The following is a 24,970-nucleotide window of genomic DNA, read 5'->3' as shown; positions in this document are numbered from 1 at the left end:
GTTCATGCTGCAAGCTCCCTCTCCACTACCCCCCAGGCTGGGGCTGGACAGCGGGCCCAGGGGCTTCCCCTTCCCCAGGTCCCACTGAGTGACAGAGTGGGGTCCCATTCCAACGAGGGGGTTCTCTCCCCATGTCCAGAGGCAGGGGGAGGTCTCTTGCCGCCACGAGCTGATGGGTTAACAGACATTGGAGCAGCAGCTCAAGTTCTGCTCTGTTTACTTTCCCTGCCAAGCGTAGTTCAAAGTGTATTTCTTGCCTTGCCTAGGTGGGGACAGGTCTCTTCCCTGTGTGGGGGAAGGGCAGGATTGAGCAAGCTGTTATTTGTATTAGCCTGTTGCCAGCAGAACAGTGTGCGTGAGATGGACAGACCACACCCTCCTGCCCTCCACACTTCACTAGACAGGCAAACGCACACACCCAGGGTGAGCTCCCCCAGCCTGTGTGGGGAGCAGGGAGCTCTGCAAAGGCCCAGCCTGGGCTCCTATGTCGCAAGGGGTGGCAGTGCCCAGTACAGTGGCTAGGATTGAGGGGTTCCTGCTCCCCACCCCCTTTCCTCCCTTGTCCCACTCTGTAACCTACCTGGGAGCTCATAGCTGGGGAAGTGGCCCTACCGCAGGGGGTGAGTGCAGCTTTCCGGATGGAGCTGCTCATGGAGACTCGCCCTCATCCCACACCTGCCACCTCCCCACACCTCAGGAGCCGCAGAGACTATTTTGGCAGGTGCGGAGATCAGGCCCTGACTGGCTACGTCCTTCACCCCGTGTTACCAAGTAGATGTCCCACCCAGGAAGTGACCCTCCTTTGCAGGCCATGAGAGAGCCCTTCGTGGGGCAGGGGAGCAGTCCGGGGCCCTGCACTCTCTGGGGATCGGACAGAGTCTAGCCCTGCTGCCCACCCTGAAGAACTGCCATACTTTAACGGATTTGGCACCCGCCTGGCTCTGCTCTCCACAATACCTGGTAGGTCTGCCCGCCTGACTGGCTCGTTCTCCTAGATAATCAGCAACAAAAATGCTCATTGTTTAGGACAAACTGACCTGGTACGTGACTTGCTGGCTTGAGCTGCGCACTGACCAGGTGGGGTCAGTAACCAGCTGGGTCCTGGGGTCAGGACCTAGGAGAGGCGGTGTTCTTTGCCTGTCCCCTCAGGGCCACTCCATACCCTCGCTGCTGCAATCACGGACCCAGCACCGCCCTGGCCGTTGCAGTGAACACAAAAGAGGCTATTCAGGTGGCAGGGCAGGGGCAGACCCAGACCCTCTAGCTCTCCAGCCACAACTCTGCCACTGCCCTTTTCAACTTTCCGCTGAGGGTCACAGGGCTCGTCCTCTCCCAGAGAAAACTCAGGACACCTGTGTCTAAAGCATGGACCCCACTTGCTCATCTCCTGACCTCACGGCTCAGCCTGGGCCCTGGACACCACAAATATTAACCCCCATATGGGGCATACAAGACCCTGCCCTTGGACCCCACCTCACTGTAGGCTGGTGCCCCTCCTGACCACACACACGCTATCCAGATACACACCAGAGACCCATCCAGCCAAACACGCCACGGAGACCCAGCACCACAGACATCCTTGCAAGAGGAGACTGAGACCCCCGGGGCTTGACAGAGGCCGGAAGGGAGAGTACCGGAGTAGAGCAAAAGTGCAGATTATTGTAATCCATGTGCACCAGAGAGTCAAGTGGCCTTGCACCATTAAGAGGCATGGCAGCAAAGGTGAAAGACAGAGGTGGGGCTAGGGATGGAAACTTACCTGGGTATTCCCACACTTCCTGGTGAAATTGTTGCAAATTAAATCTCTTTACACCCTTAGGGTATGTCTACATTGCAGTCAGCTGTGTGAGTGCACACAGATAGGCATGTCTATGCTAGCTTTCATCTAGCTAGCACGGCTACCGATAGCAATATAGACGTGGCAGTACAGCCCCAGTGCCTGCTAGGAACAGGAGCACGTAACTAGAATTCCAGCTGGGTTTGTACAGCTCTGAGGCCTGCATCTTCACTGCTGTTTTCAGTCATGCTAGCTAGATGACGTAGGCACCTAAACCCCAGATATAGATCCTATTTTTAGGCACCGCTGCAATCCACCAAACCTCCACTTGGCTGCCCCTAACGGTCCGTAGACACCAAAACTCATGTGGCACCTCTGTTTTCAGAGGAAAGCTGCCTCGATGCCTGTATTTCTGCCTCTGGGTATGCACACTGCTGCCTCCCCCTAGGCAGCAGGACCCTCACCAGAGAAGACAGGCAGGAGCACGGATGCCCATCTTGCCTGCAAGGCCTGATCTGGTAGGTATGCTACACTGCAATCAGAGGTTCAGCTCCCATAGGCAGAAATGAATTAGCTTGAATCCTGCAAGCACGGCTCTGAGCACGCCTAGTGGTCAGGGCCCGTTCAAAATCCAGCTGGAGGAACAGGAGCTGCCGTCCCCAGTACGTTTAGTCCAGTGCTTAGAGCAGGGGTGGCCAACCTGAGCCTGAGAAGGAGCCAGAATTTATCACTGTACATTGCCGAAGACCCACAGTAATACGTCAGCAGCCCCCTATCAGCTCCCCCGCCTCCCACCGGCTCCCAGTGCCTCCCGCCCACCCGCAGCCCCACCGATCAGCACCTCCCCCTCCCTCCCGATCAGCTGTTTCGTGGCGTGCAGGAGGCTTGGGGGGGGGGGTGAGGCCCAGGGCATGGACCATTTGTTTAACTGCCCCGTCCGCAGGTCCGGCCGATCGCAGTTTGCCGCTGCAGGCCAATGGGGGCTGCAGGAAGCGGCGGACAGTACGTCCCTCAGCCCGCGCCACTTCCAGCAGCTCCCAATGGCCCGGAGCAGCGAACCGGAGTACTGTCATGGATGGATATAAACTGTTCAGGAAGGACAGGCAGGGCAGAAAATGTGGGGGAGTTGCGTTGTATGTAAGAGAGGAGTATGACTGCTCAGAGCTCCGGTATGAAACTGCAGATAAACCTGAGAGTCTCTGGATAAAGTTGACAAGTGTGAGCAACAAGGGTGATGTCGTGGTTGGAGTCTGCTATAGACCACCAGACCAGGGGGATGAGGTGGACGAGGCTTTCTTCTGGCAACTAGCAGAAGTTGCTAGATCGCGGGCCCTGGTTCTCATGGGAGACTTTAATCACCCTGATATCTGCTGGGAGAGCAATACAGCAGTGCACAGACAATCCATGAAGTTTTTGGAAAGTGTAGGGGACAATTTCCTGGTGCAAGTACTGGAGGAACCAACTAGGGACAGAGCTTTTTTTGACCTGCTGCTCACAAACAGGGAAGAATTAGTAGGGGAAGCAAAAGTGGATGGGAACCTGGGAGGCAGTGACCATGAGATGGTCGAGTTCAGGATCCTGACACAAGGAAGAAAGGAGAGCAGCAGAATACGGACCCTGGACTTCAGAAAAGCAGACTTTGACTCCCTCAGGGAACAGATGGGCAGGATCACCTGGAAGAATAACATGAAGGGCAAAGGGGTCCAGGAGAGCTGGCTGTATTTTAAAGAATCCTTATTGCGGTTGCAGGAACAAACCATCCCAATGTGTAGAAAGAATAGTAAATATGGCAGGCGACCAGCTTGGCTAAACAGTGAAATCCTTGCTGATCTTAAATGCAAAAAAGAAGCTTACAAGAAGTGGAAGATTGGACAAATGACCAGGGAGGAGTATAAAAATATTGCTCAGGCATGCAGGAGTGAAATCAGGAAGGCCAAATCACACTTGGAGTTGCAGCTAGCAAGAGATGTTAAGAGTAACAAGAAGGGTTTCTTCAGGTATGTTAGCAACAAGAAGAAAGTCAAGGAAAGTGTGGGCCCCTTACTGAATGAGGGAGGCAACCTAGTGACCGAGGATGTGGAAAAAGCTAATGTACTCAATGCTTTTTTTGCCTCTGTCTTCACGAACAAGGTTAGCTCCCAGACTGCTGCACTGGGCAGCACAATATGGGGAGAAGGTGACCAGCCCTCTGTGGAGAAAGAAGTGGTTCGGGACTATTTAGAAAAACTGGACGTGCACAAGTCCATGGGGCCGGATGCGCTGCATCCGAGGGTGCTAAAGGAGTTGGCGGGTGAGATTGCAGAGCCATTAGCCATTATTTTTGAAAACTCATGGCGATCGGGGGAGGTCCCAGATGACTGGAAAAAGGCTAACGTAGTGCCCATCTTTAAAAAAGGGAAGAAGGAGGATCCGGGGAACTACAGGCCAGTCAGCCTCACCTCAGTCCCTGGAAAAATCATGGAGCAGGTCCTCAAGGAATCAATTATGAAACACTTAGAGTAGAGGAAAGTGATCAGGAACAGTCAGCATGGATTCACCAAGGGGAAGTCGTGCCTGACTAACCTAATTGCCTTCTATGATGAGATAACTGGCTCTGTGGATGAGGGGAAAGTAGTGGATGTGTTATTCCTTGACTTTAGCAAAGCTTTTGATACCGTCTCCCATAGTATTCTTGCCGCCAAGTTAAAGAAGTATGGGCTGGATGAATGGACTGTAAGGTGGATAGAAAGCTGGCTAGATCACCGGGCTCAACGGGTAGTGATCAATGGCTCCATGTCTAGCTGGCAGCCGGTTTCAAGCGGAGTGCCCCAAGGGTCGGTCCTGGGGCTGGTTTTGTTTAATATCTTTATTAATGATCTGGAGGATGGTGTGGACTGCACTCTCAGCAAGTTTGCAGATGACACTAAACTAGGAGGCGTAGTAGATACACTAGAGGGTAGGGATCGGATACAGAGTGACTTAGACAAATTAGAGGATTGGGCCAAAAAAAACCTGATGAGGTTCAACAGGACAAGTGCAGAGTCCTGCACTTAGGACAGAAGAATCCCATGCACTGCTATAGACTAGGGACCGAATGGCTAGGTAGCAGTTCTGCAGAAAAGGACCTAGGGGTCACAGTGGACGAGAAGCTGGATATGAGTCAACAGTGTGCTCTTGTTGCCAAGAAGGCTAACGGCATTTTGGGCTGTATAAGTAGGGGCATTGCCAGCAGATCGAGGAATGTGATCGTTCCCCTTTATTCAACATTGTTGAGGCCTCCTCTGGAGTACTGTGTCCAGTTTTGGGCCCCACACTACAAGAAGGATGTGGAAAAATTGGAAAGAGTCCAGCGGAGGGCAACAAAAATGATTAGGGGTCTGGAGCACATGACTTATGAGGAGAGGCTGAGGGAACTGGGATTGTTTAGTCTCCAGAAGAGAAGAATGAGGGGGGATTTGATAGCAGCCTTCAACTACCTGAAGGGGGGTTCCAAAGAGGATGGAGCTCGGCTGTTCTCAGTGGTGGCAGATGACAGAATAAGGAGCAATGGTCTCAAGTTGCAATGGGGGAGGTCCAGGTTGGATATTAGGAAACACCATTTCACTAGGAGGGTGGTGAAGCACTGGAATGCGTTACCTAGGGAGGTGGTGGAGTCTCCTTCCTTGGAGGTTTTTAAGGCCTGGCTTGACAAAGCCCTGGCTGGGATGATTTAGTTGGGAATTGGTCCTGCTTTGAGCAGGGGGTTGGACTAGATGACCTCTTGAGGTCCCTTCCAACTCTGATATTCTATGATTCTATGATTCTATGGGGCAGGTAAACAACCCGGCCCGCCAGGTGCTTTCCCTGAACAAGCGGCAACCTGTTTGATAAACGCTGCTATACAAGGAGCCGCATATTAACTTCTGAAGAGCCGCATGTGGCTCCGGAGCCACAGGTTGGCCACCCCAGCTTAGAGCACTAGGGTGTTAATTCTCTCCCTGCCTGATGGGGAACCTGGGTCTCCTACCCCTCAGGGGAGTGCGCTAACCACCAGGCTGGCATACTGGCATGGGAGGTTCCAGCACTCTCTCCTGTTGGAGCTTTTCCACTTTAGATAATCACTGGAGCAGGGGGAGGAGAGCCTGGGTCTCCTGCCTCCCAGGAAGGTGCCCAAACCACCAGGCTACAGAGTCCTTCTCTTGCTCACTGGCCCAATGACTAGTCAATAATTTATCCACAGTGGAACAGCTTCACCAGCAGAGACTGAGGCAGGCCCATGTCAGACTGCCCCAGAGCCCTGTGGTTAGAGCATGCTGCTGAGAGGTGGGAAATCTCTGTTAGTTGTTTCTCCTCATCAGGCGGAGGGGGGACTTAAACTTGAGTCTCCCACATCCCAGGGGTGTGCTCTAGCCATGGGGTCACAAGCTATAAGGGAGGGGGCAGCACCTCCTCCCCCTCTTGTGAAAATCAGCTGAGGCACTAGCTCCAGGAAAGGGGTTGATGGCTGTGCATTGCTAGCAGAGCTAGGGGCCTCCCAACTCCCTAAGCGGAGCAGGGTTTAGGACACACCCCTCTCATCAGCATCTGCTATTGGACAGCTTAGGCAGCTCCCTACCTAGTGTACTGGCTTCTGTGGACTCCATTCTCAGGTGCCTCTTTCTCCCCGTGCACTGTCTGGGCCTACGGGCCTAACCCAGGCTTTGTGGATCACTGTGATTTTCTAGGCACCATGGCTTACTTGAGCTAGCTTTGAGCTAGAAAGGGCTAGCTTTGTTCAAGGCCAGCTGGGGTATGTCTACACATGTTGCAATCACATCTCTGAATGCACTGTAGACACACCACTGCTCTCTGGTCCAATGGCTAGTTAAGTGTTTATCCAAAGTAGAACAGCTTCAGCAGGAGAGATTCCGAGAACCCTACGTTGGACTAGCCCAAAGTCCAGGGGTTGGTGCCCTCTCCTGGGAGGTGGGAGCCCCAGGTTTAATTCTTCCCTTGCCTGATGGGGAGAAAGGAGAACCCTGTTCAAATCTTCTCTCCCCATCAGGCAAGGGGAGAATTACACCTGGGTCTCCCACAGCCCAAGGGAGTGCCCTAGCCACTGGGCTAAAGGTTATAAGGGCCCCATGTGGGTAGGCGAGATAGACAGGCAAACGAACACCTATCTTCACCTGGTTTGAGGAGACTGCTGGGGCTTAAGCATGAGCTAGGTGTCCGGAGGCCTAGGCTGAGGCGTGCATGTGCCCAGCAGCAGAAACAAAACCAGGGGATTTTTACAGTGAAAATTTAGCCATTGAGGGATTCAGATGCCTCCAGGGCTAGGGTTTGAGGAACTCAGTGGCACCTAAATTTCTGAGGCCCAGATCCTCAAAGGTGCACAGGTGCTGCTCCACTCAGCACTGCAACACCTACCCCCTAGGCAGCCTGTTGCCCAGTGGAACCCTCAGCCCCAGGCTAGGGGCCCAGGCCCAGTTCCATAAAACAACATAGGCACCAATGCCCCATTTGGGGGCAGAGATTCTGGGGGATATGACCCCAGTGACCTTCACACAGGGCTAGGGACACAGACATGAGTGCCCCTCTCCAAGGCAAGAGAGTGAGGCCCAATGAGGGAAGATGCAGAGACCAAGGTGCAGCAGTGGGCACCAGAATCCCTCTCCACCCAGGGTGGACTTGGGGAAGGAGGTGGATTCCACTTGGTGTCTGTTGTGCATGGGGAGAGCCCAGGAGCATTTCCTGTTCAACATACTACAATGTGTGCATGCTCCTCCATGCACATCACAAACCCTGAGTAAACCTCACAGTCCCCAAAACGGAGGTGTTACTCTGACATGCCAAGCAGGTCTATTACCCCTGTGTCCGACCAACTTCTCAACTGGTCATCAAAGGGGGTCATGTAGGGTCTCTGCCAAAAGCTAAGAACTAGCTGGTTGCCATGGCTATTGCACGATAGTAGTATGGAAAATAGTTTAGCAGATGTCAAATGTAGATTAGGCTGCACAACTGTTGAAGCGAGCCTTGGCACTTGGGGCAAGGCAGGGCCTCAGGGCTAGCTCGATCACCACGGGGAATGGTGAACATCTGTGGAGACAGCACAAACAGCCTGTAACTGTAGAAGAGCAAAGGAAATGGCACAAGTTGTTATGCCAAGGAGAAAGTTAGCAGGGGTGCCTCATGAAAGTTGGATCCCAGCGCTCTGAACTGGACAACCGCTGCAAGGACTGACCACTGGGTGAGAAATACCTTGTTAGACAGGAAAGTCACTTGTTAATAAGCATAGGCTGTAGATAGTGTTTTATTTTAATTGGAATCTTAGATTTCCAAACCCTTGATTTTGGCTACTTCTTTTATTTGAACCTCTATTTCAAGCTCTGTTAATTAAACTTCAATTTGGTTTTATTATAGATCTGTATAAGTGCCATGTGCTAAGGACAATGCCGAACTAAGGTGAAACCAGTGAACTGGATGCACTGCTTCCACAGAGGCAGCGGATAGGTGCATATTAAGGGTGCCCAAAATACAAGGGACTGAACACTTGAATATCACAAAGTGGGGTGCTTGCGTGTAAGAGAATACGCAAAACTGAGGAGGCGAGTTAAATGGAAATTAAAAGGAACAGGCACAAGGGTGAAATGCCTGCAAGTTGCATGAAAAATTTTAAAAACACCATAATAGAGACTCAAACTATGTGTACCCCCAAATTTAAAAAAAATCAGTAAGAGGACGAGAAAAAAACCCTGCCTCCATGGCTAAACAACAAAGTAAGTGAGGGGATTAGGGACAAAAAGGCATCCCATAAAAACTGGAAGTCAAATCCTAGTGAGGAAAATAGAAAGGAGCATAAACTCTGGCAAGTCAAGTGTAAAAGTATAATTAGGCAGGCCAAAAACAATTTGAAGAGCAACTAGCAAAAGACTTAAAAGCTAACAGCAAAAACATTTGTAAGTACATCAGAAGACTGCCAAACAGTCAGTGGGGCCACTGGATGATCAAAATGCTAAAGGAGCACTCGAGGAAGACTAGGCTGTTGGAGAGAAGCTAAATTAATTCCTTGCATTGGTCTTCACTGCAGAGGATGTGAGGGAGATTCCCACATGAGAGCCATTCTTCTTAGGTGACAAATCTGAGGGACTGTCCCAGCTTGAGGTGTCATTAGAGGAAGTTTTGGAACAAACTGAAAAATTAAGCAATAAGAAGTCATCAGGACCAGATGGTATCACCCAAGAGTTCTGAAGGAACTCAAATATGAAACTGCAGAGCTACTAACTGTGGTATGTAACCTATCGCTTAAATCAGCCTCGGTACCAGATGACTGGAAGATAGCTAATGTAACGCCAATTGTTTAAAAAGGCCCCAGATGTGATCCTGGCAATTACAGGCCAGTAAGCCTAACTTCAGTACCAGGCAAATTGGTAAAGTTGGAATGATCAGAAACATAGAATAACGCATTACGTTGACGGAAATTCAACATAGCTTTTGTAAAGGGAAATCATGCATCGCCAACCTATTAGAATTTTTTGAAGGGGTCAACAATCACGTGGACAGGGGTGATCCAGTGATTATAGTGTGCTTGGACTTTCAGAAAGCCTTTGACAAGGTCCTTGACCAAAGGCTCTTAAGCAAAGTAAGCAGTCTTGGGATAAGAGGGTCCTGCAATGGATCAGTAACTGGTTAAAAGATAGGAAACAAAGGGCGGGAATAAACGGTCCATTTTCACAGGGCTTGTCTATACTTACGCGCCGGTTCGGCAGCAGGCAATCGAACTTCTGGGTTCGATTTATCGCGTCTTGTCTGGACACGATAAATCGACCCCAGAAGTGCACGCTGTCGACTCCGGTAATCCTGCTCGGCGAGAGGAGTACGCGGAGTCGACGGGGGAGCCTGCCTGCAACGTCTGGACCACGGTAAGTTCGAACTAAGGTACGTCGACTTCAGCTACGTTATTCACGTATCTGAAGTTGCATACCTTAGTTCGAATTGGGGGGGTTAGTGTAGAGCAGGCCACAGTGGAGAGAGATAAATAGTGGGGTCACCCAAGTATCTGCACTGGAATCAGTGCTGTTCAACATGTTTGGAAATGATTCTGGAAAAGGGAGTGAACAGTGAGGTGGAAAATTTGCAGAGGATACTAAATTACTCAAGATTGTTAAGTCTACAGAAGACTGCAAAGGGTTGCAAAGGGATATCACTAAACTGGGTGAGTGAGCAAGAAAATGGCAAATGAAATTCAAATGTTGATAAATGCAAAGTAATGCACATTGGAAAACATAATCCCAACTGTATATACAAAATGATGGGATCTAAATTAGCTGTTACCGCTCAAGAAAAAAAATCTTGGAGTCACTGTGGATAGTTGCCTGAAAACATCTGCTCAGTATGCAGTAGCTGTCAAAAAAGCTAACAATGTTAGAAACCATTAGGAAAGGCTTAGATAATATGACAGAAAATATCATAATGGCACTATATAAATCCATGGCATGCACATACTTTGAATATTGTATACAGTTCTGGTCACTCATCTCAAAAAAGATACATTAGAATTGGAAAAAGGTACAGAGAAGGGCAACAAAAATGATTAGGGGGTTGGAACAGCTTCCATGCAAGAAGAGATTAGTAAGCCTGGGACTGTTCACCTGGAAAAGAGATGACTGAGGAGTGATAATATAGAGGTCAATAAAATCATAAATAGTGCAGAGAAAGTGAATAAGAAGTGTTATTTACCCCATCACATAACACATGAACCAGAGGTTACGCAATAAAATTAATAGGCAGCAGGTTTGAAACAAACAAAAGGGAGTTCTTCACACAAGACACAGTCAATCTGTGGAACTCAATGCCAGGAAATGTTGTGAAGGCCAAAAGTATAACTGGGTTCAAAGAATATTTAGGTAAGTTAATGGGGGACATGTGAATCAGTGGCTATTAGTCAAGATGGTCAGGGATGCAACCCCATGCTCTGGGTGGCACTAAGCCTCTGGCTGCCAGAAACTTGGACTGGACAACAGGGGATGGATCACTGGATAATTGCCCTATTCTGTTCAGTTCCTCTGTAGCAGCTGGCATTGGCCACTGTTGGAAGACAGGATACTGGGCTAGATGGACCATTAGGCTCACCCAGTATGGCCATTCTTATGTTCCTATAGAAAAGAGTGGGGCTCATGTAACTGCCTGTGATGCAAGCAGCCAGTGGATTGGAAGGGTTTCCCATGGTGGGCAGACAGGACTCCCCCCACCCTGTGAGCAAGTGGTAGTGATTCACCCCAGACACCTCAGGTAACCCCGAAAAAAATCACAGGAGGTGAATAAGGAATCAAACCCTGGCCCCCAGCTGGACAGAAAGCTGTCTGGACGTTACGTACACTGCGGTGTAGCGCTGAGCACATTGTGCTTGCACTTGTTTTGCCTAAGCAGAGTCAAGCCCTGGGGGACCAGCACAGCTCCCTCACAAGATGAGGCATCAGTGATCAGCACTGTGATGAGAAGCAGGACGCAGAGGAAATGAGAAGGGGCTGGACAGAAAGCAGGCCTCAGTGTGTATTACAGAACTCTGGTGCTGCGGAGGGACAGAGATCGCTTTCAGGGCTGGTCCAAGCACAGCTTTGCACAGACAACTACGATGGCAGAAAAATCAATGTAGATAAATTGATATAACCCCCTAGGTGTCTGCAGTTACAGCAGCATTGCTTGGGTTGGATAAGTTCTCCCAGGCTAAGCAACTTAATACCAAGAGAAGTGTGGCCACACAAGGGGGCTGCGCTGCGCTGATTTGTCTACACAAAAACACTGTAACTACCCAGAACAACCTCATGGAGCCAGTCTGGGCAGGAGATGACTTAGCCCAGAAGGACATTTGAATTTGGGGAGAGGCAGATGGACTTAGACCGAAATGGCTCGTCTGGCCTTCCCATGGGCAGCTGCCATATAGAGGCCTCACATACTGGTGAGCCCAGCAGCAGCATCTACTGGGTTACTGGCAGCCTGCCCCCATTCGAGTTAGGGTGGCCTCATGCATTCCTGGATACCGGACATGACTACTTCTGGGAATGATGTGGACATACCCCTGCCGGCATGACCTCGCCCCCTCCCCATCATGACCTTGCATGCACCTAGCAGGGATGGAACAGCACGCTCTTCAAAAGGGCGTTTGCCCAATACAGGACAAAACCACATCTGGTTCGATCTCAGTACTGGATGGGAAACAAACCCCACAAAAGTTGGACAGGACAGCCCAGTTTAATACTGGATGAGAGGCCTGCCTAAGCCCAATGCCAGGCAACACAAGAAATCCACAGAGCAAATCCCTCCTCAGACTTAGACGACTTCTTCCTGCATCACCCACACTGGAGATCCCCTGAGCCAAGAGCCCCAGCTATGCGCTGGGTACCTGGGCAAAGGTCACAGAGCTAGCTGAGTGCCCAGGTGGTCACATACGCACAACCGGCCCAGCCCTGTTCCCTCACATGGCCTGGCTTATCAGAAGAGTCTGAGGCCTTGTCCCAGCTGGTTTTATGGCTTGATAGCCCCATAAGCCCTGGCAGGCTCCACCTGTTTATCTGGTTTCTCACTCTCTGATCTCATCATCAAACCCTAGGAGATGATTAACACAGGCCCCAGCCCCCTCAGAGGGCCAGGCCCACACCAGGTGGGATGGTGGGCAGAAGAGGTGGCACAGCACCCCAGGCACGCTCAGTGAGCGCCAGCAGGAACTATTACACACAAATCCAGAGCTCCATGCCATCCACGGGCTGCCAGCTCCCCAGGGCAATGCAGGAGAAGGGGAGAAGAGCCCCTAACTGGGGCAGCCACCTGCCACAGCAGGGCTGGAGAAGGGGGCTCCTGATCCGTGCAGGGAGGGAGAGGACACCTGGCCAGGGCAGCCACCCTGTCAGTGCAAGCCAGGAGACGGGGGCTGGCGTGGGGCGGCTGTTTCCCCTACACATGGAGAGGAGCAGGACAGAGGCAGGCCAGCTTGGGGAGCGCTGCCCAGTAATTCAGAGAAACCAGACAGTGTTGCCCCCTGCAGGGACGCCTCCACTAACCTCCCCGGTGCCGGGCCCCACGGGGGGCGGGGGAGCGCTGCCCTAACCCCCCCCGCCCGGTGCCGGGCCCCACGGGGGGCGCTGCCCTAACCCCCCCCCCCGCCCGGTGCCGGGCCCCACGGGGGGGCGCTGCCCTACCCCCCCCCCCCCCGCCCGGTGCCGGGCCCCACGGGGGGGCGCTGCCCTACCCCCCCCCCCCCCGCCCGGTGCCGGGCCCCACGGGGGGGCGCTGCCCTACCCCCCCCCCCCCGCCCGGTGCCGGGCCCCACGGGGGGGCGCTGCCCTACCCCCCCCCCCCCCGCCCGGTGCCGGGCCCCACGGGGGGGCGCGGCCCTACCCCCCCCCCCCCCGCCCGGTGCCGGGCCCCACGGGGGGGCGCTGCCCTAACCCCTCCCCCGCCCGGTGCCGGGCCCCACGGGGGGGGGGCGCTGCCCTAACCCCTCCCCCGCCCGGTGCCGGGCCCCACGGGGGGGGGGCGCTGCCCTAACCCCTCCCCCGCCCGGTGCCGGGCCCCACGGGGGGGGGCGCTGCCCTAACCCCTCCCCCGCCCGGTGCCGGGCCCCACGGGGGGGGGCGCTGCCCTAACCCCCCCCCCCCGCCCGGTGCCGGGCCCCACGGGGGGGGCCGCTGCCCTAACCCCCCCCCCCGGTGCCGGGCCCCACGGGGGGGCGCTGCCCTAACCCCCCCCCGCCCGATGCCGGGCCCCACGGGGGGCGCTGCCCTAACCCCCCCCCCCCCGCCCGGTGCCGGGCCCCACGGGGGGCGGGGGGGCGCTGCCCACTCAGCAGAACAAAAGGAGCCTTGTGCGGCCGCGCCCTGGGCCAGCGAAACCCGCCTCACGTGACCGATACCGGCCGGGAGCGCGCGCGCTAGCAGCTCTCCCCCAGGGGCCACTCTCGTCCCGTCCCCAGCGCGCGCGGCACCGGGGTCATGACCCCTCCCGCAGGGAGCAGTGGGCGGGGCCGGGCGGGGGGATGCTCTGGCTCCCAGCGGCTGGGGCCGCAGCGTGAGGGGCGGCGCCTGGGACAGCCCCGCCCCCAGGGAGTCCCGCTGGCTCCACCCCTACGTGAGGCGGCGTCGCGCGGCCGGTCACCTTGGTGACCGCTTCGCCCCAGGATGCTCCGCTGGTTCGGCCGCCCCCGGCTCTGCCTCCTCCGGGCCCCGCAGCCGCCGGCAGGGCCCCGGGGGCCGAACCGCGCCGCGGCCGGTTCCGCCAGCCACAGCGCGACCGGGCGCGCTTCGGTGACGTAAGCGGTCCGCCCCGCCCACAAGGCATTTCTCCCCCTCCCCCCGGACCGCCACGTGCCCGGCCCCGTAGCGTTCCCAGACAGGCGCTGGGGCGGGGCAGGAACTGGAGGGGGACCTGGGGGGTGCTGGAGGGGGTGTTTCGGGGGGTGTTGGAGGGGGTATTTCGGGGGGTGTTGGAGGGGGGTGCTGGAGGGGGTATTTCGGGGGGTGTTGGAGGGGGGTGCTGGAGGGGGTATTTCGGGGGGGTGCTGGAGGGGGTATTTCAGGGGGTGCTGGAGGGGGACCCGTGGCCTCACTCTCCAGGTGCTGAGCAGCGTGCTGCTCCCTGTCATGGTGGCAGGGCTGCTGGGCCGGCCAGGGATGCGGCACCAGCCTGTCAGTGAGCACCTCTCTGTGAGTCTCTTTCTTCCTCTGCTGGGTGGGGAGCCTGGCGCTGTCACCCTCCCAGCAGGGCTCTGAGGTCGTGGAGGGCGGGCAGGCAGGCAGCCCAGCTGAGAGGCACTTGGTGGCGCCGTTTACCTGGCGGTCTGGGCCGGGGCAGGCAGGATCCGGCAATTGCGGTGCGGGGGAGGGACCACTCGGGGCATGGAGACGACTCTTTCTGAGCTGCAACTGATCCGCAAGGAAAAATCCCAGATACTACTACTTATTTGAAAAATGTGCCCAGACTGAGAGCAGACTACCAAAAAAGAGGTCATGTTGGGGAAACCCGGACGGATGGTAATCCTGTGTCCCTGGTCTAGCCTGCCCAGCTGTGTCCTGCCCCCAGACCGTGTCCTGCTTCCTGCCCCCAGCCCAGTTCAGTGCCCGTGTTTTGCAGGCCACTGCCCCTCTCCTACGTAGTGTTCGACGGGCCTGCTCCGCAGCCCCCACTCGTCTTCCTGCACGGCCTGCTGGGCAGCAAGGGCAACTTCCGCGCCATTGCCCGGGCCCTGGTGCAGCGGAGCGGCCGCAAGGTGAGAGCCAGGGGCAGGGCTGGGGGGCAGCCAGGGGCCTGAGTGCCGGGCCCACCCTGCCCAGCTTGCAGCAGCTTCTCTTCCTTGCCAGGTGCTGACAGTGGACGCGCGGAACCACGGCGAGAGCCCGCACAGCCCCACCATGAGCTACGAGGCCATGAGCCTGGACGTGCAGCGCCTCCTGCGCCGGCTGCACATCCCCAAGTGCGTCTTGGTTGGCCACAGCATGGGCGGCAAAACCGCCATGACACTGGCGCTGCAGCGGGTACGTGCATGTGCGGCTGCCAGGGAACAGCCGGCAGGATGCAGAGTTTGGGGGCAATTGCTACTGTTTGCCCATCCCGCAGCACATGGGTTCCTCTGCCATAGCGCCTGACAAGGAGCACAAACGCCCTTCCCTGGGGGTGCAGGAGGGCACACTGGGGGTGTCATAGTCGCTGTTCTGTGAGGAATAAGAGCCCAGCCTATGCTGTCTCGGCGGGGCTGAGCAATGGCAAGGTGGAGTTTGTTCCTTTCTCTGGGCCCTGGCACTGGCCTGGCTTATGCACTCAGCTCACAGTCAGCACAACGCAATGGGACAGGCTCCCTCTGTATGACTGCCCCAGAGTGCTACTCACACGGAGCTCATGGATCCCGCCTTAAGGAGGGATCCATTCAGGGGGAGCTGGGACCTTCTCACACCTCAACTGAGTGGGAACCATCTGACCACTTCTCATGGCAGAGCCCAGGTAGCACACGGCGCCGCAGGAAATGGACTGGCAGTGCGGTACCAGGGGCTCTTCTCTCTGCATCTTCATAGAAGCAACCTCCCAGCATAATTCTAGGGCTGTGATGCACCTACTGCTGCTCTCTCTCCAATGACAGGTTTCAGAGTAGCAGCCGTGTTAGTCTGTATCCTCAAATAGAACAGGAGTACTGGTGGCACCTTAGAGACTAACAAATTTATTAGAGCATAAGCTTTCGTGGGCTATCCGAAGAAGTGGGCTGTAGCCCACGAAAGCTTATGCTCTAATAAATGTGTTAGTCTCTAAGGTGCTACCAGTACTCCTGTTCTCTCCAATGAGAACTTCATTGCCTGTGGGCTTAAAGAGTCCCTCACATTTTCCAACACCCACTGTCATAAGTCAGGTTGCTGGGTTCTGTCTCCTGTGACTCCCTGCCATTTCATCCGGGGAATTAATCTGCATTCTCACAGTCAGAGTTACTGTGTCATGTCCCACCCCAGAGGTGGCTGCATTTCAGGGCTAGCTGACAGCTCCCTGCCATGGAAACAAAAACTGGATGTGAACGCCCTGTTTTGCCTTCGCTGTCCGCTCTATTGTGTGCTCTGGGATCTTCGCTGCAGAGTGGCAGGCAGGTCGGGGCTGGAAGGCCCTTGGGTAGAAGCTCCTCCCCAGAGCTAGCCTTTCTTGGGGATGCATCTGTTTGGGGGGCTTCTGACCATTCCTCGGGATCCTTGTGGCCCTGAGCAGGGTTCCTGCTGGAGTGAGATCCCTGCACTCGCTTGTGTCCCCAGCCAGATCTCGTGGAGCGCCTGGTGTCTGTAGACATTAGTCCCACAGAGAGCGTGGCTGTGAAAGATTTCCCGGCCTACATCTCTGCCATGAGGAGAGTGAGCATCCCAAATGGAATCCCCCGCTCCACAGCACGCCGGCTGGCAGAGGATCAGCTGCGTCCAGCCATCCAGGTACGGTACCCCACAAGGAGCCCTCCCCTCTCCCAGAGTGGGAGCACACTGCCCCAGAGCCGCCAGCCCCAGACGGCGCTTTTCCATCCCCATGCCCTTAGTCCTGGCCCTGATGCCTGTCTGACCCTCAGCAGGGCCCACACTGGGGCTTGGCACTGTGGCCAGCGCATCTGTCGTGGTGGTGGTGGTGGGGGGTGCTGCTGTGCTGGAGCAGACACATGACACCTGGCTTGCCAGGTCTGCTGCTGCAGGTGTGTGATGGAGTGTCCTTGGGCATCCCTGGCTGGCATGTGTGTGTGCACTGTGACAAATGGACATGCTTTACCCTTGCTGCAGGTGTCGGCAGTAAGGCAGTTCCTGCTCACCAACCTGGTGGAGGCCGAGGGCCGTTACATGTGGCGGGTGAACCTGGAGGCCATTTCCCACCATATGGCCAATATCGTGGGCTTCCCTGTGTTCCATGCCCCTTACCCAGGACCCACGCTCTTCCTAGCAGGATCTGACTCGCCCTATGTCAGGTGAGTCCTGGGACTCTTGTGGCTCTGAGACCCACAGCTTGTTCCCTCTCACTCTGCTGCCACATGTACTGAGGGGTGGAGTGAGCCCTGGGCTCCCTGAGCGGAGGGATGTGTGTATGGGGGGATCCCCCCAGAGTGAGCCCTGGGCTGACCGTGTTGCAGGGGGGATCCCAGCGTGAGCCCTAGGCTGACCGTGTTTGGGCGGGGGGATCCCAGCGTGAGCCCTGGGCTGACCGTGTTTGGGCGGGGGGATCCCAGCGTGAGCCCCATGCCCCAGCTGTCCTGTACGTTCTTTCCCCCCGAAGCTCCGAGGACTACCCAGAGATCGAGCGGCTCTTTCCCGAGGCAGAGATCCAGTATATCCCAGGTGCTGGCCACTGGGTCCATGCAGATAAGTCCCAAGACTTCATCACGGCCATCTGCAACTTCCTGCTGCTGCCATAGAGCTCCTTCCTGTGCAGGCTGAGAGAGCGCGATTCCTGGGACTGCCTACTCCTGGATCACCCCATGAAGGACATGGGGATTCTCTTGGGGACAGATCACTGCTGAGGTGTGGCCCCTGTCCACAAGCAGGGCCTCTGGGACGGAAGGCTCAGCACCTGACTCATGCATCTGTGTGGCAGGCTAGAGCAGAGAGTGAGGCAGGGCTGCACTGCCAGGGCCAGGATCTCTCTCCACCCCATGCAGCTGGAGATGATTTGGCCTCAGTGCTCGTTCCAGCGGGCCAGGGCAGATCTGGAGTTGAGGCTCCCCCCAGGCCATCATGCCCTTCCATGTGCATCCCCAACGTGTTGGGGCAGTGGCCCATGGGCTCCCTGGCCCTGTTCTTCCCTCTTACTTGAATCCTTTCTTTGGGATCTTAAGGTTGTTCCCATTCCCAGCCCCCTTCCCCAGCTGCCTCCAAGCACACACAGACCCTTCACTGGGCCGTTTCTCAGGGACTCTGAGCTCTAGGGTGGGGGATCAGAGTCCAATCTGTCCAGATTCCAGCGTGCAACCCCAACCTTGCTGGAGGTTCCCATCCTCCACCAGAGGCTGGAACCAGAGCGCTGCCTACTCTTGCACTGCCTTCCTGTATAACTTCCTGGGACTCTGTACAGTATTTAAAATAAAGCCAAATCAGCACGGCGGCATCTAAACCTACAGGCCTTCTCCCAGAGGCAAGGCAAGGGGAGTGGGGCAGCAGTGAATTGGGCAGCATGGTCTCCTCTCAGCCTTAGCAGAATGAGAGTCCAGAGAGTCTCCTTGCCTCACAACGTAAGAACCAGGGGACATCAGTGAAATTAAAAGTCAGGAAACTCGGATCAGATCAAAGGAAATGCAGTACTGTTTCATCCAACACATACAACTGTGGAACTCACTGCCACTGGACATCATTAAGGCCCTGAGTTTATCAAGACTCAGATAGAGACTGGGCATTTATCTGGATAACAAGAACTTCCAGACTCAACAATTAATGTTAAAAGAAGAGTTTTGGAAGGGAGATTAAACCCTCCTGCTTCAAGGTTTAACTGATCATTAGGGATTAGGATAAGATATTTACAGGGACAGATTATCCCAGAGATGCTACTCAGGGGTTCCTGGAAGCATCTGATGATGGCCACTGTCCAACACAGAATACGGGCTAAATGGACCAGTCTGGCAATTCCTGTGTCCTTATTCTTTGAGCTCCTGGATGCAGTCTTCGACTGGGGTGAGCACAGCCTGGAATGAGGGGTGCACTGACCTTGCTATTTTCCAGGCTCCAGAACTATTGATTCTTTGGTTCCAAGTTGCTGGAGTAGAACTTGCTCACCGCAGGAGCAGCAAATGCCTCCTTAGGATAGATTATAGATTCTAAACCAGAAGGGACTATTTTAACATTGTCTGACCTGCATACTGCTGGCCAGAGAACTTCCCTGAAATAATTCCTGGTTGAATAGTGCAGATCTTTTAGAAAAACATCCAATATTGATTTTTAAATTCCTTTGGTAAATTGTTCCAATGGTTAATTACCCTCACTGTTAGAAATGTGCAGCTTATCTCCAGTCTGAATTTCTCTACCTTCAGCCTCCAGCCATTGGATCTTATACCTTTGTCTGCTAGGTTATTCGGCCCAGATCCACAAAGGATCCCAAATTCTATTGAATTCTTTGTTCTATGTTGCATGATTTACTAAGCAATCCAGATCGCTCTGTGTCAGTGACTTGTCCTCTTCGTTATTTATAGAACTCTGGGTAAATCTGCAGATATCTGCTCTATATCCAGATATCTGCATCCGCGAATCATTTTTGCAGATTGAAGATCAGATGCAGATACAAATTTTGTATCCGTGCAGGGCTCTAGTTATTTACCACTCCCCAGTCTTTGTGTCATCTGTAACGTTTATCATGAGGTTTTTATGTTTTCTTCCAGATCACTGACAAAAATGTTAAATTGCATAGGGCCAAGAACCGATTCCTACAGGACCCCACTAGAAACACTTGCTTAATGATGATTCTTCATGTAGTTACATTTTAAACCCATCGGTTAGCCAGCTTTTAATCCATTTAATGTGTGCCACGTCAATTTTATATTGTTCTAGTTTATTAATCAAAATGTCAGGTGGTACCACGTCAAACGCCTTATAGACGTCTATTGCATCAACACTTGTCACCTTGATCAACCAAATTTGTAATTTCATCAAACTAGATACCCAGTTTTCCATAAGCCCCTGTTGATTAGCATTGATTACATTACCCTCCTTTAATTCTTTATTAGTCAAGTCCCACAGCAGCCATTCCATTTTCTTGCCTGGGATTGATGTCAGGCTGATGGGTCTATAATTACCCGGGTCATTCTGTTTACCCTTTTTGAATATTAGCCCAACATTAGCTTTCTTCCCATCTTCTGGCACTTCCCTGGAGCTCCAGGGGTTATTGAAGATCAATGTTAACAGTCCAGTGTGCATCCTCCAGGGCAGAAGCACAGCCTGACTTTCCTTTCCGGCCAGACTCCCCTAGGGCATGCCCAGCTCCCTGGGGGTCCCTGTCTGTCCCAATCCAAACCGCTCCAGTCTCCGTTCTCAGCCCCAGGCTGTAGACAGGCACAGTAGGAGGGGAAGGTTTCTCCCTCAGCAGGAGAAGATAGAAGCAGCCCTTGGTGTCAGTGAATGCCCGTCTCCTGGAGGTCCAGTTGCCTTTTCCCTCTCTGCTGCTAGTTATTGCCCCATGCTTATGGGAGTGAAAGAGCTTTAATTTCCGGGGAGTAGCAGTGTCAGGCCATCCACTCACAGGGGCTTCATGCAACCCCCTGAGCTAAGTGGGAAGGGGATTGCAAGGGGGTCTCCGAGCAGCAGGAAAGAAGAAGTGGCCCTTAAGGAACTGTGCTCCCAGTGTGATACTGTGGCTAAGAGGGCTAGTGTGATTCTTGGAGGTACAAGGGGAAGCTTGAATTGGAGCAGCGAGGTGGTATTAGCCTTGTATGGGGCATTGGTGAGACCAGCTGTGGTGTCCACACTTCAGAAAAGGTCATAGAAGAGCCATAGGAATGATTTGAAGTCTGTAAAACCTGCCTGAAAGGGTGAGATAAGGGCATGTCTACGCTATGGGGACTAGAGCAGCATGGCGGTGGCACTGCAGCTGTGCCAGCAAAGTCCCTCAGTGGAGGCAGGGCCTACAGTGACTGAAGGGGGGACGGGTTTTCCATGGCTATAGGACCTCCTTCCTTTCAGTGCCCCAAGAGGGAGTTAGGGAGGACCTTATAGGTGGTGGGAAGCAGAGACTGCTCAGGCAAGAGTGTGCTGTGCTCCAGCCTGGGGCAGGAAGGAGATGGCAAAGCAGACGAGTAACCAGGGCCCAATCAGTGAGGCTATGAGAATGACAGGAAACCTGCCACCGGCCGTGTGGCAAGACTCCCCCTAAAGGAGCCCCACGCTTTGTTTTCTTCTTTGGCAACTCTCCAAGCCTGACCTCCCCCGGCCAACCAGCAGGTGGCAGTAGCCGCCTAGTAATGACGCTGGTTTCCTGGTGCCTGGGCAGAGCCAGGGTCTTGCATCTGCAGCAATGTTCATTTCCCTGTTGCTGTCCCCAGCTGGGAGTCAGACCCCAAGCCCCTCAGACTGGCCCCAGCTTGAGTTCCATTCACTGGCCGCCTGGGGGCTCCAGGGTCCCAGCGGCCAGCTTTTTTCTGCCCCCAGCAGGGCTAGAAACGCAGTTTGTTGCAGCGGGCAGCCAGGACGTTGATGCGTTGAGGGGACTCCAGAAGTAACACCAAATATCATGAGACTTGCAGTGAAATCACAGGGGTTGGCAGGTGTCATTTCTTCCCTGGGCCCTCTGTTCCCGGTGCTCATTGCTGTGAAAGGAAGGGGTGATTATCACGGAGAATTGTGCCTTTGCTGCACACTCCACACAGCCCAGCTCCCTGCCCTGGGCCTGGATGCTGATCGGGCCTGGCTCAGAAGTCCCCCCTGGGTGCACGGCCTCAGCTGCCATGCTGTTCTCCAGCCTCCCTAGGGCGAGGGCTGCACCCCATGAAAGCAGACAGCTGGGAAGAGGAGGTGGGAGCCAGAGGGTACATGGGGGCTAGGTGTGGGGGAGGGATGAGCCTGGGACCCTTCCCTCTCCTGTCTCTTTAAAAGCAGCTTTGCTCCCGAGAGAGGCATGCCCCGTGGCCCCCCTTGTCCCTCTGAGCCATGGGCAGGGAGCCAGGCCGAGGGGGCTCCCCCAGGGTGCACTGTCACTTGGGGGCAGGGCTGGGGAGAGCCCTGCGCCTTGGAGGAGCAATGCCCCCTCAACCAGCCACCTCTGGCTGAAGGCGCTGGGCTCTGTCTGGAGCCCTGACTCCCGGCCATCCCCGCCCTGCCCGTGTGCGGGGCCCGCTCCCCTCGCACCAGCGCTGCCTTTGGGAACGGCAGGAAGAGGAGGGGACCAGGCTTCACTTTCACTTTCCCTTACTCAGAGTTCCTGGTGAACGGTGCAGGCTGAGCGGCGCCTCGGGCTGGGGCGATGGCTGGTGAGTGCAGGGGCAGGAGGGAGCCTGGGCTCTGTTCTGTCCCCCTCCTCGGGCCCTGGTGCACACCCTGCCTGGGCCTGGCAGCTGCAGGCGTGAGCAACCTCTGCTCCTGCCAGACACGAGGTCAGGCCTCTGGGCTTGAGTTAATGCTCCTGCCTGCTCCTCTGGGGTGGGGCTGGTGCTGTGTTCTTCCCCTCCCTCCTTCGCCCCCTGGATGGGGCCAGCCCTCCTCCCACCCCCCTAATCCCTGCCAACTCCCCCTGGATGGGGCCAGCCCCCCCATCTCCTAATCCCTGCCCACTCCCCCTGGAAGGGGCCAGCCCCCCCAATCCCTGCCCGCTCCCTCTGGATGGGGCCAGCCCCCCTCTCACCCCCAATCCCTGCCAACTCCCCCTGGACGAGGCCAGCCCCCCCATCCCTGCCCGCTCCCTCTGGATGGGGCCAGCCCCCCTCTCACCCCCAATCCCAGCCTGCTCCCCCTGGATGGGGCCAGCCCCCCCATCCCCTAATCCCTGCCAACTCCCCCTGGATGGGGCCAGCCCGCCCAGTCCCTGCCCACTCCCTCTGGATGGGGCCAGCCCCCCCTCACCCCCAATCCCTGCCAACTCCCCCTGGACGAGGCCAGCCCCCCCATCCCTGCCCGCTCCCTCTGGATGGGGCCAGCCCCCCTCCCCCCAATCCTGGCCCGCTCCCCCTGGATGGGGTCAGTCCCCCTCCCACCCCCAATCCCTGCCCACTCCCCCTGGATGGGGTCAGTCCCCCTCCCACCCCCAATCCCTGCCCACTCCCCCTGGATGGAGCCAGCCCCCCTCCCACCCTCCACCCAGTCTGCTCCCTGCCCCGATTAGGACTGTTCCATAGTATCCCGCCTTCCTTGCCACCTTCCCCTCAGAGGGGGCCAGCGCTCTCTCATTCCTCGCTCCCCCACAAGGGACGTGTCACGGGACGTTTTGCCCCTTTAAGGGCTTGGGGCCAGCCAGCCCTGTTCAGTTCTCAGCCCCAGCCGGGACGGGCAGGGGGTTTCTGTGGGGGAAGGAGGGAGCTCAGCTGCAGAAGGGGGAGGGGCGGGGGGTTGGGACTGGCCCTGGAGGGGGCAGGCAGGGCTCCTGCAGCCTGTTTTGTGTTACTTTGGGAGGGTTTTGTTTGATGGAATAAACCATGCCCGGAGGGAGGCCCCAAGGCATTGAATCCCTCCTGGGCCAGGGAGAGTGGCCGGCAGCCCGACAGACCAGCGCCACAGCATCCCACACAGAGCTGCCCCATTCCCCTGCTCCCTCACCCGGCCAGTCAATGGCTAGGGTTACCATATCTCATAAATAAAAAAAGAGGACCCTCCACGGGCTCTGGCCCCGCCCATTTCCCCACCCCTAGCCCTGCCCCAACTCCGCCCCTTCCCCACCCTAACTCCGCCCCCTCCTCCCTTCCACTCCCAGCCAGGGGGAAAGGGCTGCCCCAGTGCTACTGGCTTCAGGGTTTGCCGGGCAGCCCCCAGACCCTGCGCCCTGGCCGGCGCTTCCACAGCGCAGCTGGAGCCCGGGAGGGGAAGCACCCAGCCGGGGGCGCAGGGTCTGGAGGCTGCCCGGCAAACCCTGAAGCCGGTAGCACTGGGGCTTTGGGCAGCCCCTATGCCTCCGGACCCTGCGCCCCCAGCCGGGCACTTCCCCTCCCGGGCTCCGGCGGCGCAGGGTCCGGAGGCACGGGGCTGCCCGAAGCCGGTAGCGCTCGGGCAGCCCGGCTCTTAAACAGAGCCGAAGAGTCGGGGAGGAGCAGAGCCGCCATTTTCCCGGACATGTTCGGCTTTTTGGCAATTCCCCCCGGACGGGGGTTTGACTGCCGAAAAGCCGGACATGTCCGGGAAAAAGAGGACGTATGGTAACCCTATCAATGGCGGGAGGGCCAGGCCAAGGATCCTTTGCGATGGAGCCGAACCTGCACGCGTCGGGCGCCTCCTGCCCCAAGAGGTTTGGCAAAGAGCACTTGTCCAAAGCAGCTGGGTGTCGGGGGCCACTAGCTCCCTGGCTGCTAGGCCTGAACATGGCGTCTGGGGACTGTTAGCGCTTCATCTGCACCCCGCCCTCCCTGCGACAGGCTGGTCACCAGCCCCATTGACAGAAGGGGGAACGAGGACAAAGGTTAAGGTCAACATGTGCACCTGGGTATTTAGGCCACGAAATACATGGCCGGACTATTGCAGTCTGAGCCCCTCCAGCTATTCGCACTTGGGTGCCTCGATCTGGATTTAGGTGTCTAGCTGGAGCTGGCTCTCCTGCTGGGCTGGGCGGGAGTCCCATCAGCGTTGGCCTTGGCAACACTGCTCCCAGCCAAGAACTGGTCTGGTGCCCTCCCTGCTTCCCCTAGACCCCAAGGGCGAGCCCTGGACTATGGACAACCTGGGAGCTTTAGGAGAAAACTGCTGAGCTTTCAGCGCTAGTGGCTGCGTTACGTTTACACACTCAGGGCTTGTCTATGGCTGAAACGCTGTAGGGGTGCCGCTGTAGCGGTTCGGTGAAGTCCCACCTACCCTGCAAGGAGGGGGTTCTCCCATCGGCACATGCACTCCACTCCCAAGAGCGCTAGCCCCATGTACACCAGGGGTTAGGTCGCTTTAACTGCGTCGCTCAGGGGAGTGCATTTTTCACACCCCTGAGCAAAGTAGTTCAACTGACCGAATTTCCTAGTGTAGTCCAGGCCTTAGGGGATGTCTGCACTTCAGACACAGCCTTGGGGCCACGCCCTGCAGCGAGGAGGGGGGTTCTCCCATCACTGTCGTTTATCTACCTCCCCAAGAGGAGGCAGCTAACTCAATGGCAGAATTC

At 55.9% G+C, this 24,970-nt stretch overlaps 2 protein-coding genes and 3 long non-coding RNA genes across 9 annotated transcripts in view; 2 read left to right on the top strand and 3 right to left on the bottom strand.

Annotated features, from left to right (window-relative positions):
* Positions 1-14,004, bottom strand: part of LOC135976594 (uncharacterized) — a 25,483-nt gene extending 11,479 nt beyond the window's left edge. For both annotated transcript variants that reach the window (XR_010593857.1, XR_010593858.1), the window contains exon 1: positions 13,865-14,004. This is a non-coding gene — a long non-coding RNA (uncharacterized LOC135976594). The remainder of the gene's footprint in view (positions 1-13,864) is intronic.
* Positions 8,588-12,798, bottom strand: LOC122172764 (uncharacterized). The gene is made up of 2 exons (XR_006173315.2): positions 11,092-12,798; positions 8,588-8,906 (listed from the first exon to the last, which is right to left on the bottom strand). It is a non-coding gene; the product is annotated as an uncharacterized LOC122172764 (long non-coding RNA).
* Positions 13,887-19,727, top strand: ABHD11 (abhydrolase domain containing 11). 4 transcript variants are annotated; one of them, XM_065573266.1, is made up of 6 exons: positions 13,887-14,018; positions 14,840-14,975; positions 15,067-15,240; positions 16,492-16,662; positions 16,999-17,180; positions 17,486-19,727. In XM_065573266.1, exons 1-6 carry the CDS (start codon positions 13,888-13,890, stop codon positions 17,622-17,624), a joined length of 933 nt encoding a protein of 310 aa, XP_065429338.1. In that variant the 5' UTR covers position 13,887; the 3' UTR covers positions 17,625-19,727. The 4 variants fall into 4 exon arrangements, with proteins under 4 accessions (XP_065429338.1, XP_065429341.1, XP_065429339.1 ...); XM_065573267.1 differs by lacking the exon at positions 13,887-14,018 and adding an exon at positions 14,282-14,412 and having other exon boundaries at positions 16,496-16,662; XM_065573268.1 differs by lacking the exon at positions 13,887-14,018 and adding an exon at positions 14,429-14,739 and having other exon boundaries at positions 16,496-16,662.
* On the bottom strand, positions 19,693-22,314 carry LOC122172765 (uncharacterized). Its single transcript, XR_006173317.2, has 2 exons — positions 22,097-22,314; positions 19,693-21,494 (listed from the first exon to the last, which is right to left on the bottom strand). It is a non-coding gene; the product is annotated as an uncharacterized LOC122172765 (long non-coding RNA).
* The window catches only part of LOC101951713 (caspase-1-like), a 22,517-nt gene continuing 19,471 nt past the window's right edge, over positions 21,925-24,970 (top strand). The window contains exon 1 of the mRNA XM_008174794.4: positions 21,925-22,154. Within this exon, the coding sequence (XP_008173016.2) occupies positions 22,148-22,154 (7 nt within the window). The 5' untranslated portion in view covers positions 21,925-22,147. The remainder of the gene's footprint in view (positions 22,155-24,970) is intronic.

Source organism: Chrysemys picta, chromosome 19 (assembly GCF_011386835.1).
Source record: "Chrysemys picta bellii isolate R12L10 chromosome 19, ASM1138683v2, whole genome shotgun sequence".
Classification (NCBI taxonomy): domain Eukaryota; kingdom Metazoa; phylum Chordata; order Testudines; family Emydidae; genus Chrysemys; species Chrysemys picta.
This window is presented reverse-complemented; position numbering and strand designations above follow the sequence as displayed.

Bases quoted from the DNA above. Each gene is read 5' to 3' on its own strand.
- ABHD11 (XM_065573266.1), top strand. From the start codon at position 13,888: ATGCTCCGCTGGTTCGGCCGCCCCCGGCTCTGCCTCCTCCGGGCCCCG. The intron at 15,241-16,491 runs GTACGTGCATGT...TTGTGTCCCCAG, and splicing joins TGACACTGGCGCTGCAGCGG to CCAGATCTCGTGGAGCGCCT. The intron at 17,181-17,485 runs GTGAGTCCTGGG...TTCCCCCCGAAG, and splicing joins TCTGACTCGCCCTATGTCAG to CTCCGAGGACTACCCAGAGA.